This window comes from Schistocerca piceifrons, chromosome 11 (genome assembly GCF_021461385.2).
Source record: "Schistocerca piceifrons isolate TAMUIC-IGC-003096 chromosome 11, iqSchPice1.1, whole genome shotgun sequence".
Taxonomy (NCBI): Eukaryota; Metazoa; Arthropoda; class Insecta; order Orthoptera; family Acrididae; genus Schistocerca; species Schistocerca piceifrons.
This window is the reverse complement of record NC_060148.1, coordinates 82,976,888-82,990,287: the sequence shown is the minus strand read 5'-3', so window position 1 is coordinate 82,990,287 and position 13,400 is coordinate 82,976,888. Positions and strand designations below refer to the sequence as shown.

General features: G+C 39.6%; 1 protein-coding gene across 1 annotated transcript in view; it reads right to left on the bottom strand.

Annotated features, from left to right (window-relative positions):
- Positions 1-945: 945 nt before the first annotated feature.
- The window catches only part of LOC124720069 (plexin domain-containing protein 1), a 450,028-nt gene continuing 437,573 nt past the window's right edge, over positions 946-13,400 (bottom strand). The window contains exons 9-10 of the mRNA XM_047245336.1: positions 10,079-10,218; positions 946-1,600 (exon numbers count right to left, since the gene is read on the bottom strand). Of these exons, the coding sequence (XP_047101292.1) occupies positions 1,532-1,600; positions 10,079-10,218 (209 nt within the window). The 3' untranslated portion in view covers positions 946-1,531. The remainder of the gene's footprint in view (positions 1,601-10,078; positions 10,219-13,400) is intronic.

The window sequence follows — 13,400 nt, the reverse complement described above, 5'->3', positions numbered from 1 at the left end:
AACTAATACATACAGCTAAATGAATTTTCATAAACACTCAAACAATGTAGCTGGTTTCCCAATGCATACATAGATTACTGTATTTGTCTGTTATACAAGGTACATCATTTGTTTGGCGTGTACAACAGCAGCGCAAGGATCACAGCGCTGGAATTTTGTTTTGTAATGATTAGATTTTCTAATATGTATGCACCAAGTAGTGTTGAAGTAGGATCCGAACTGAATCTAACCGATTTTTCATTTTCTTCTGGTTGATTAGCACAGAAAGTGAAGATCCAAAAATAAGAACAACTGTCTTACAAAAAATTATGCACTTGATGGAATATTTTCCATGTTTCATGTTCTTTCAATTACTGGAACACACACAGGCGACTGGCTCTGATCGTCAGGAAGCACACACCGGATAATTTAGTTGCAACAAGTTTCATCTCCAGATGTTCAGTAGAAATTCGTTGGCACAAACTCCAGGATATTCAGATTACTACCAGCAATTCATCGATTGTTCTACGACGATCAAACATGATCGCAACATGGGTTTTTCCAATGTTTTCATATGTTCTGGAAGTCTAGGGTTGTCCCTGTGGTGCTATGCCTTCAACCGACATTTGATCACTGTTGAAACAAAGTAACTACTCGTAAATCCTCACCTGCTCAAAACTTCCTCCTACCATAACAGGAAACAGAACACGGTGTTAACACGTTGGTATTTAATGTCAGTCACTGGGAAAAAAAGATCACTGAACATGTGAAGCAGTGATTATAAAAACTGTCATGCTGACTACAATAACATTTCCACACACTGTTACTACCTGAACTCGTCCAAAATGGTACCTAGTGAAGGCATTTTGGGCCCACCCTCATGTGTGACCACATTTGGAGAAAAACACACAGAAACAAACAAAGGTGACAGAAAAGGCAGCCAATTTCAGGCGTAACAATACATTATAAGGTTTAAAACAACTTTACTATCCATTTTATTCTGCATAAAGAAATATACAAGTGTTTATATACAAACCAGAAAAAATACATGCTTATCAGTATTTCACTTGCCCATTTGGATTATAAAAGTAACAGAAATGCCACTACTGATGGCAGACAACAAAAATTTAAATTTCACACGTCCACTGAAGCGCACAAGCCGCAAAACGCTCAAGCATTTTAAAAAAGTAATAATTAAAACTGTCGGATAAAACTGAGTGCCGGGAATGTAAGCAAACCCAGAGGAGCATCGAGTCTGTCGCGGACAGCGGCGACGGTACACAGCCTTCTGCTAAGAGACACAACAGAAATAAGTTATTCCTCGCCTCTGCTCAAAGTACTTCAGGGTAAATCTGCTTTCCCTACAAATACACGCTGGCGCTGCAGCACACGCTATCGACCGAGGCAGGCCAGTCCACAATTTATCTTGACGACAGCTGTCGACGGAGGCGATAGCTGTCGGAGATGAGATTCGCCATACAGGTCGGGGGCAGGTGCGGGAGTGTCGGCGTCGTGGCGACTCCCCCGCGTGGCGGGCAGTGCCTCCGCATCCTCACATGTGTATCGTGGCGGCCGTGTAGCGCGCCTCGCCCCTCCGCCAGCTCCACTGGCTCGGCCGATACTGCAACAACCGTCCAAATGTCAGTGTAAGGAAACTGATATGGGTACTGCTATGGACTGAGGGGCAGTTCTTTGCAGCCTTCTGCAAAATTTAGACTGGCTGGTTAAACACTGCTGTTCTGCTTGACTTTTAACAAAATTGATCACCGATTCACATTGTGACTGGTCTACAGTTGTGAGGAATTTTGTAAATGATTTTGTGATGCTTTTAGCCGACATTTTCATTTGATGTACTACAATTTTGGCCTCAGACCATTTTCATGTATCTAAAACATTAGCACTGACAATAGAAAACATTGAGAAAGAACTGCGTTCTTAAAAATGTGGCTATAAGTAACTGCTATGCTAAAAACTTGCTGGACACACTATTCAAAAGGAAAACCAATAAAAAAAACACCTCTATCCAGTATGTGAAATAACTTCAATCAGAGAGACATGCGGACAACAGGGAAACGAAGTGTTTGTATGGCCATATTTAGGTACTGTTTCCAATAAAATTACTTTCAATGAGAATACAACCAACTACAGCAACATTGACAATCTACAATGATTATTGTGACACATACCATCAAAGCCAGAGTATTTTGTTGTTGTCAGGAACATACTAAATTAACTGTTAAAAAAGTGCTCAAAAATTAAGACGATACATGGAAACTTAGCATATGATATTAAGAACACACCTTTGTTGCACTCTTCTTAAGACACCAACCACAGAGTGCTTAATATCAATACAGAACTACAAACATTACATGAGTTACAGAAACGCAAAGTAATGGATGTGATGGAAGAAATTGGACATAGTATTAAATAAATAGAAAGATCTCTGAACTGAAAAATTCCTGGACAACTTTTCACCAGTTGTGCAACAAAGCACTACAGAACTGCAGAACATATAGTTACCATTATGTTCTTTAATAGATATGACTAATGAGAAAGAAACGCAACCATAAAGCAAATCATGAAAGGTTTCACAACATTTTGATGGTTTTCCTTACTGTTTCAACTACTGTGATTAACTTTATATGCAAGATCTTTGTTACAACTATTCAAAAATCAAAAAACAAATGTTTCTGATTTATTTTTATGGGAATTATATGCAGTCATACTTACAACAACACTGAACGATAATTAATATATATAAGAATAAATACCTACATGGCTTAATTAACAAATTTCTGTAAAATAATTGTAATCTTCCAAGTGCACGTATCTTAGAAATGTTGATCTTACTACGAGAGCCTTGCAGGAACAACTCAAAAATAACACACTCTTAAAATTATGAAAAACTATTTTCAATTTATTGTATGACTACCCCAGTCTTGAGAATAGCGACATACATGGAATACTATTAACAAATTCTCTACAAATTAAGGTATAATTCTCCTAGTATACTTTGGAATACGACATTCTTAAGTAAGTGATACTAATGCATCCAATGCATAACATTCAGTTTTAGATACCTGAAAACGGCCCAAGGCTGAAATTGTAATAGTAAATCAAATAAACAGAAGGTCAGGTGAAGACATCACAAAATCATTTAAAAATATTTTTACACCTATGTTTATAGCTCTAATGACACTACATATTTTCATGCACAAACCAATACAAAAAACCATGCATAATTAGTATTTACACTCAAATGAGATTAATTACTGTGCATATTTCATGTGCTTTTTCCATTAAACCTTTGAAGTTTTTGCTGTTAAAATTGCATTTGAAATATTAATACTGTTGATGTGGTGGTGGTGGTGGTGGTAGTAGTATTGGTATGGAAATTGCACACACATATACAAATGAAATTTATGCTGCTTTGTTAAAAAATACTATCTTCAAAAATACAGTATTACTTGTATTGAAATAAATATCCTTGGTACTTCAAGTTTTGGCTGGAGTCTTACTACAAAGCCTAGCATGTTCATGTGTGTTGATTGAATGCGATTTAAAGTGAAAATTGTGAATAAAACGTTAAATAGTAAAACAAAAATCTGTAACACTTCATTTAATGGCATGTATAGATGTATATAAAACAATGGAAACAATTTTACAGGGAGGATCATCAATCTGTCACAAAATTGTGCCAACAAGGATGAGTACAAAATCAACAACAAACAGAAGATAAATAAAATAACTCTTTAATAATTTGAACTTAAACTCATGAAAATTCTAATATTTTCCCTGTATTTATTCTCCAGGTATTATAAAAATTATCCAAACGAGACCACCATAGAACTTAATGAGGTTTACCAAGAATTATTATTGCAATTATTCCAGCTAACATTCACTACCCTCTTATTCATATTTTACATGACTTGTTTTAAGAAATTGTTCTCATTTTCCACCAGAGAAGTTATGTATAAACAAACCCACTGTTTTCACAATTGCATGCTTTGCCAAAACATTTATAAAGGATCAAATCAGGCAATTATTTCAATGTAAAGAAAAGTAAGATCCATGTTACAGGGCCCATATGACGCAAAAGCAGTATTCTTTTATTATTATTTGTTTTGTAAAGTGAGGTGTGTGTGAAACTAACTCTCTTCATCTATAACTGCATGATATGTTTTGGAGTCAAACATCTTCCTGATCACGCAGATACTGTAGTTAGGTCCCAAAATTAATTCTATGCAGTGTTCAGCTCGGTATGACCTAAAAAGCAATCTCTTTAATATGGCTAATATTTGCAGCCATTCATCCTCAGCTGAAAGTTCAATTCTATGCCTGATTTATCACTTCCTTTCAGACCAATATTATTAGCTTCAGTTTGCTGCAGTATTCTTAAGCCTACTCTAAATTCAAATACAATAAATTTCATCGAGGCAGAAAAGCTTCCATCCGACAAACGAACACGGATTTAGAAAGGACTGCTTGTGCAGAACTGAGCTCTATTAACAAACGTCCAAGCATAAAGAAAGTTTCTCAGATATGCGAGTGGCTAAGACTTCTTAAGCAATGCAACCCAACGCGTTGTCCTTGACAGTGCGTGGTGTTGAGAGACTAAGGTGCCATCAGGAGTGGCCCAGGGAAGTGAGATAAGACTGCTCTATAAATTGTGATTTTTTTTACGGTATCATATCTCACATTCTATTGATCACAGAAATAAGGTGTTCAGTGTTTTGGATAGCCCTTGGCGTGGTGACCATTTGTACACATATTGGAAGAATGGGAATACTGTTGGTATCCTACTGCTCAGGGTCGAAACTTAAAAACATTACACACTTCCTCCAGCCCAAGCAAGTAAGCAAGCAAATCAGTTGGTTCTTTTGCATCAGGCGTTGCCTAGGGCACATCTTAGGTGCCTTATACAAGCGCTGTATGTTCGAGGGCAGTTCCCTGAAGAAACCTACAAAACTGCGGAAAGTACACATTATGGGTTTGCGAACTTCAATAATATTTATTCACGGCAAATCATTGAAATTTTTACCAAGTTTCCTCAAGATGATACTCTCAGAGAATTCGGCAACATTTCTGATATCAATATCCACTACTGAGATCCACAGGTTCCAAGTTACCATACTTAAGCACATTATATCTGGTCTGATGTGTAAATGTAATTCTTAATATCTGGTCTGATGTGTAAATGTAATTCTGAATATCTGGTCTGATGTGTAAATGTAATTCTGACAGGTTTAGTGAACACATTGCAGGGGTTCTAGGGTCATCGCAAGGGTTCCGAGGTCACCAGTCAACGTTCTTAGTCAACATTTTTTCCATCGATAAAACTTTGTCACATGTTCTCTCTGTAAAGTCTGAACTTAACACCTGTACAGGCTGTCTGGGCCCGGAAATTATTTGATGCTAACACCTAGTGGCATAAGCACCTTACAAAAAATTATTTTTGTCGTACAAAATTCTTTGTGCTTCCCAATAAAACACCACATTTTTTGGTATACTGTACGTGTAGCCTAAAAGTGTTCCACATTTTTATATAAAGCAAAGTAAAGTGAACTTCTGTTGGATGAGTGGGAAGTTTGAGTTAAGGTTATGTTGTGTGCATTTATTTCTTGTTTGTGTGTGTCCAAGTATGTAAATCTATCTAAGGGTATAAATAAATTTAAAACTTTACGGACCTACAGAAGGTCCTTTACGTAAGGAGTGCACCCTGATGTAGCAGAGGAAAAATTCTCTTGTCTCAGCAGTATAAAGGTAAATGTGTCCCTCTTTGAAACATTCTGACACAGAAGGGAGGAATCTGCTGCCTCAATCCTCATTCTGTCTTCATCAACACAAAAATTTTGCCGTGCAAATATATTCACACTATTTTGTGCTATTTGAGTAATAGAGAGAGTACCAGTGGAGGGGGCAGGTGTGTGTGTGTCTATATATATATATATATATATATATATATATATATATACACTCCTGGAAATTGAAATAAGAACACCGTGAATTCATTGTCCCAGGAAGGGGAAACTTTATTGACACATTCCTGGGGTCAGATACATCACATGATCACACTGACAGAACCACAGGCACATAGACACAGGCAACAGAGCATGCACAATGTCGGCACTAGTACAGTGTATATCCACCTTTCGCAGCAATGCGGGCTGCTATTCTCCCATGGAGACGATCGTAGAGATGCTGGATGTAGTCCTGTGGAACGGCTTGCCATGCCATTTCCACCTGGCGCCTCAGTTGGACCAGCGTTCGTGCTGGACGTGCAGACCGCGTGAGACGACGCTTCATCCAGTCCCAAACATGCTCAATGGGGGACAGATCCGGAGATCTTGATGGCCAGGGTAGTTGACATACACCTTCTAGAGCACGTTGGGTGGCACGGGATACATGCGGACGTGCATTGTCCTGTTGGAACAGCAAGTTCCCTTGCCGGTCTAGGAATGGTAGAACGATGGGTTCGATGACGGTTTGGATGTACCGTGCACTATTCAGTGTCCCCTCGACGATCACCAGTGGTGTACGGCCAGTGTAGGAGATCGCTCCCCACACCATGATGCCGGGTGTTGGCCCTGTGTGCCTCGGTCGTATGCAGTCCTGATTGTGGCGCTCACCTGCACGGCGCCAAACACGCATACGACCATCATTGGCACCAAGGCAGAAGCGACTCTCATCGCTGAAGACGACACGTCTCCATTCGTCCCTCCATTCACGCCTGTCGCGACACCACTGGAGGCAGGCTGCACGATGTTGGGGCGTGAGCGGAAGACGGCCTAACGGTGTGCGGGACCGTAGCCCAGCTTCATGGAGACGGTTGCGAATGGTCCTCGCCGGTACCCCAGGAGCAACAGTGTCCCTAATTTGCTGGGAAGTGGCAGTGCGGTCCCCTACGGCACTGCGTAGGATCCTACGGTCTTGGCGTGCATCCGTGCGTCGCTGCGGTCCGGTCCCAGGTCGACGGGCACGTGCACCTTCCGCCGACCACTGGCGACAACATCGATGTACTGTGGAGACCTCACGCCCCACGTGTTGAGCAATTCGGCGGTACGTCCACCCGGCCTCCCGCATGCCCACTATACGCCCTCGCTCAAAGTCCGTCAACTGCACATACGGTTCACGTCCACGCTGTCGCGGCATGCTACCAGTGTTAAAGACTGCGATGGAGCTCCGTATGCCACGGCAAACTGGCTGACACTGACGGCGGCGGTGCACAAATGCTGCGCAGCTAGCGCCATTCGACGGCCAACACCGCGGTTCCTGGTGTGTCCGCTGTGCCGTGCGTGTGATCATTGCTTGTACAGCCCTCTCGCAGTGTCCGGAGCAAGTATGGTGGGTCTGACACACCGGTGTCAATGTGTTCTTTTTTCCATTTCCAGGAGTGTGTATATATATATATATATATATATATATATATATATATATATATGAATATAATCCACGTGGGAAAAATATATCTAAAAAGAAAGATGATGAAACTTACCAAACAAGCGCTGGCAGGTCGATAGACACACAAACAAACACAAACATACACACAAAATTCTAGCTTTCGCAACCAATGGTTGCCTCGTCAGGAAAGAGGGAAGGAGAAGGAAAGACAAAAGGATATGGGTTTTAAGGGAGAGGGTAAGGAGTCATTCCAATCCCGGGAGCGGAAAGACTTACCTTAGGGGGAAAAAAGGACAGGTATACACTCGCACACACACACATATCCATCCACACATACATGTGTCTGTGTATGTGTGGATGGATATGTGTGTGTGTGCGAGTGTATACCTGTCCTTTTTTCCCCCTAAGGTAAGTCTTTCCGCTCCCGGGATTGGAATGACTCCTTACCCTCTCCCTTAAAACCCATATCCTTTTGTCTTTCCTTCTCCTTCCCTCTTTCCTGACGAGGCAACCATTGGTTGCGAAAGCTAGAATTTTGTGTGTATGTTTGTGTTTGTTTGTGTGTCTATCGACCTGCCAGCGCTTCTGTTTGGTAAGTTTCATCATCTTTCTTTTTAGATATATATATATATATATATATATAAGCATAGCGAACAGAGGAGAAAGGCAGCGTAAATGAAAAATACAGATGAGTGGAGTCCATACATCGGTACATAGCTTTGGTTGTATCGACATTCCTAGAATGGCGAACTTTAAGACATAGGTACAGGGGAGGGTGAATTTTGGACTGAAATTGCATACATGTGGATATACAGGAAAAAAATAAATTGGACACCCATGCAGCAGAGGGTACTCTTGCAAACAGAGTAACTGGAAAACAGCTGTCTTTATGCCTCCACGAGCCCTTATTTCTCGTATCTTCATTGTCCTTACACGAAATGTGCGTTTACATCAGTAGAACCATTCTGCAGTCAGCTTCAAATGCTCAATAGCGTTCCTCTAAAAGAATACCGCCTTTCTTCCAGAGATTCTCATTTGCGTTCCTGAAGCATCTCTTAAACACTTGCATGTTGTTCAAAGCTACCAGTAAGAAATTTAGCAGCTTGCCTCTGAATTGCTTTAGTGTCTTCCTTTAATCCAATCTGGTAAGGATCACAAATTTTCTAGCAATACTCAACAATGGGTTGCACTAGCATCCTACATGCTGTCGCCTTTACAGATGAACCACACTCTCTTCCCAATAAACCAAAGTCTACCTTTTGCCTTCCCTACCAAAATCCTAATCTGCTCATTCCATTTCATATTGCATTGTGATGTTACATTCTGATATTTAATGACATGGTTGTCAAGTAGGATGCTACTAATGCTATATTTGAACATTACTGATTTGTTTTTCCTACTCATAAGTATTTACTTACATTTTGCCATGTTTAGAACTAGCTGCCATTCATGACACCAACTAGAAATTTTGTCTAAGTAATATTGTATCCTTGTAAAGCCACTCAATGACAACACCTTCCAGTACACCTCAGTATCATCAGTAAACAGCCACAGACTGCTGTTCTCCCTTTCCACCACATCATTATGTATAGAAAATAACAGCAGTCCTATCACACTATTACTTATAAAGTCTGAGCCACCCACATATCTGAGAACACGTTACATACATTCATATCTTTGTTAACAGCCTGCAACGGGGCACCATGTTGAATGCTTTCCGGAATTTCTGAAATATGGTATCTGTCTGTTGCCCTTCATCCATGGATCACGGTGTATCGTGGAGAAAATGATCTAGAATGAAATTTTCACTCTACGGCGGAGTGTGGGGCTGATATGAAAGTTCCTGGCAGATTAAAACTGTGTGCCGGGCCGAGACTCGAACTCGAGACCTTTGCCTTTTGCGGGCAAGTGCTCTACCAACTGTCCTCACAGCCTTAATTCCGCCAATACCTCGTCTCCTACCTGCTGATCTGTGGTCATAAGCTTGTTGGCCTCTACGAAATTTACTGCATGTGGAGTGAGTATATTTACACTCTAATGCCCTCGCATGATCTTTGTATCTAATATTAGAATTCCATGCAGTCATCCCAAAATACTTATATTTTCACAAAGTGAAGAACACCGAGTTCTTTAACCAATAATATTTTATTGTTTATAACTAGTTACAGAATAAAGTAATTCCATATTCCGGTGTACAGTAAAGTGTGAAAGAGGTAAGGTTGCCTTCCACCCCATGTCTGTGGAATGAAAAGTCCTGTGTCTTTAAGTAGATTTCCGACAGCAACCACGATATTGCTCGTCTGACTGTTGTGGGTTTTCCTGTTAGTATGGCCAAAGGAACAAAACGATCTTGCTGTCGAAATCCCACGATCGCTATTTTATAAAATGGGACATAGAACTTTTGTTCGGCAAACAACATATGGTGGAAGACATCTTAGTTCTTTTACACTTCATTGTATACCAGAAGATGGAACTGTATTATTCTGAAAGCAGTCGGGAACTATCGAATATTATTGGTTCAATGAATGTTCAAGTTTCCTTCATTTTCTGAAAACAGACATGTACAGTTGTGGTTGACCTATGAAAAGAACACTCTGGAATATATTTATAGTTGTTCACTTGACTTTGATGTTCTGCGCATGTAAACAGCTGGTGCTGACACGGTGTGTGACACACCATACCCCACGACTCTACTCACCCTGATGAGGAACTGGCCCGAGGCTGTGTGCGGGTTGCGGTAGGCGTACAGGATCCACACACCCGTCGCGCACACCAGCGTCACCACGCTCAGGATCGCCACCACGCCGGACACGCTCACCGAGGAGCTGCTCGGAGATCCTGCCAGGCAGAGGGTGAGCAACATCTGTCAGCATATCCATTCTTACGGCAGCACAGTGAAACTTGTGTGAAATGTGGATGGGCGGCAATACCTACTAAAGCTTACAGAGTTCCTGCGGAACTTCAGTAGAAAGATTGGCAAGTAGTGTTACTTCAGTTTTATTTTTATTTTGTGCCTTACAAATTGGCCCTCTTATATTTTCTTCGTACTCATGACGTAAGTGGCTTGGTGCCCAACCATCAATTTCCTAAAGTGATAAGGCACTTCTTTTTTCTTTAAAGGTAAACCATTACAAGATTAGTAGATTTCCAAGTGCTGTTAATTTAACAAGCATTTGATGTATTTAATTGAGAAATTCACCAGCCAGTGGGTCAGTAGGGCATTACTTTAGTAATCGTGAAGTTGCTGTTTGAATTCTCGGTGGCAGCAACTTGCTTCTACTTTTCTTAAAACTCTATACTTACTAGCAAGAACTGGGACTCTTACTAAACAAATATGGGAATCTGAATTAACAAATAGCTTATATATTTTTTAAGATGTGGTATGAGACCATTCACAATAAATTAAGATTTCGTACAAAATCAAAAAGCTTAAAAGTAAATTAAGTACTTTGTTTCTAGACATTGCACAATATTATTGATGTACGTAATACTTCCATTTAATGAATGAACATTTCATAATCCTGCCCCAAATGTTAATTATTCTCATATTATTGTAAATAAAAATAAGAGACGCCACTTGCATTAATCATTGTGATTCGTGCATTTATGAATACATATTTCCATTCATTGTAAAGTGGAATTGTTAATTAAGAAATACTGTGTAATAATTTAATAAAACATTTTGATTTTTTTTACAATCAACTGAGCACTATGAACTACTAGTTAACAATCGGTATCATTTTTCCATTTTTACCACTGTTCCTGTGGTGGCTCTGTTGCCCAGCCTGTATCTCTAGAAACCATCACTCAGTGCCTTCTTCCGGTCTTCTGACATAGGGCCACCTCCCTCCGTTTTTTGAATGCTTCTCCTAACTTAAAGCCTCTGCAGTTTTTCCAGCATTTGTCTAAATTTGTTCCTATCCACAATTTTGTCCTCTGTGGTACTGATTTCTTTTTAAGATCTGTATCACATTCGGTGGAGCTGTCCCAATCTCTTTGCCTCTGGCCTTATGAATTTCCAAATTTTCTTTGTTAGACAATCGTGGGACATACTGGATGTGTGTCCTTAAATAACAAGTTTTTCTTCTTAACCCTTTTGCAACTACAGATGAGCTCTTTGCATTCTGTGCTGCGGGTGGCTTTTGTTACAGCTGTACTGCTCACCAAATGCTGGTGTCTGTGCCAAGACTGTTCTGCCCGATGCGAAATACTCCTCAATTTTTCAAAACCTATTAGGTAAAAAAATTTGATTTTTGCACATCTGATATGTTCACTCAGTAAAGAAATGCATTTCTTTTCAATCTCTGTCATACGAATCGCGCTGCATGAAATTAAATAAAACAGAGCATGAAATTTTAAGAGCGTGCAGAGGTAAATACCCACTGCATATGGTTGGATTTCAGCTTTTACACTGAACTGAATGAAACATATATAAGGTATCAAAATTTTACATAAAATTTAGAGCAGGAGGATATCTCATTTCATTCCTGAATTATTACTTTTTACGGCCAAAGGATGTCCGCGCGCAATGCGCCCATTCACATCCTTTAGCATCATGAATCGCATGGTCATAACAATAATCATATCTCAAACACTTCAAGATATCAAAAAATGTTTTTCCGCAAATGATAGCACTTAATGAGGCACATACGATACATGATAAATACTCTTGACTCTTTGATTTGCTGAGATATGGAAGTTACTCATCCACAACAGTGAAAGGTCAGCAGCTCAGATACAGTCAGACATCCATAATACCAGGAGAACAGTGTAGCAGGATGTGTACAAACAACCACAGTAGTGAAAGCGTTAATCACAGATGTTACCAGTTCCACCCTTCTGTACAGCTCCTCATTTGCTCTCAAACATAATGTGCCTATCAATCGATCTGTCACCTAAAATCCTTAATATTTTCCATTCTCTATTGATCATTATATCTGTTAATCCACATCCATCCATAATCAGTCTCTTAAGCATGTACTCCTTTTGCTTCGACAACTGTACTGTAGTGCCTTAACTTGGCTCCTACACTCAACAATTTCCTATCATACAATGTTTTTTTTTTTTTAAGTTCTATGCTCAGTCCAATTTGTGGATCCTAAGATTGATTGCTACCTGTTCTGAGCCACACTGTTGGATTATGTTTTATTTGCTAACAATAATGATTTTAAGACTTCATATGATAATAAATACAAAATTAAAATAAAAGTAAGAAATACTGTGACACCAATGAGATTCGAACCAGCAACTACTTAATTACTGATCTAATATCTACTGGCTGATAACTGCGGATCTGATGAAATGCTTTGTACATAACGCTTGGAAATCACACTAATGATTAAGTTTATTGCTGGCTAGTTGTCAACACCGTGTTCATTTTCAAACCAGCAATAAATCTGTTACCATATAAAATAGAAACACTAACAAGTAAACTTAATACTGCTCTGCATACAGAAGAATTATTAAATGTGATATATAAATGTGTGCTCTTCAGAGGAGTTCTATTAAATCACTTCACTACGATTTATACAACTCAGACTTTGGTATGTTCGCAAACCACAACATACATTTTCAATAAAGCGTGCTAGTAAGCTCTTTGTAAGGCTACAGGTGACTTGAAAGTAACTGCGAATAAAACAGTGGTACACAACTGTGACAAAAAATTGAAAAGAAGGCATGTGGTAACAAAAGCCGCAGCAGCTACACACAAATAGTAAACAAATTCTGAATTATATTTTCATTCATTTACTTTTTTTCCAAAAATCTTTGACTTTGTGCAGGAATAACTGATTGCTTGCACCTTTGTTGCTAAAAACAACTTCACTGTTACTTTACACACAACTGATTTCGAGCATCACAGTCATTGCCAAGTAGAATTTCATGACAGGAGATGCATATGAGACATTAGTCACGTATGAATGGCTACTCCCCTGCACATCTCATGAAAACCTAATTCAGTTGCCTGTACAGGAACAGTAAAGTTACTTTTCACAACTGAAGTCGAACCAGTCAAACGTTCC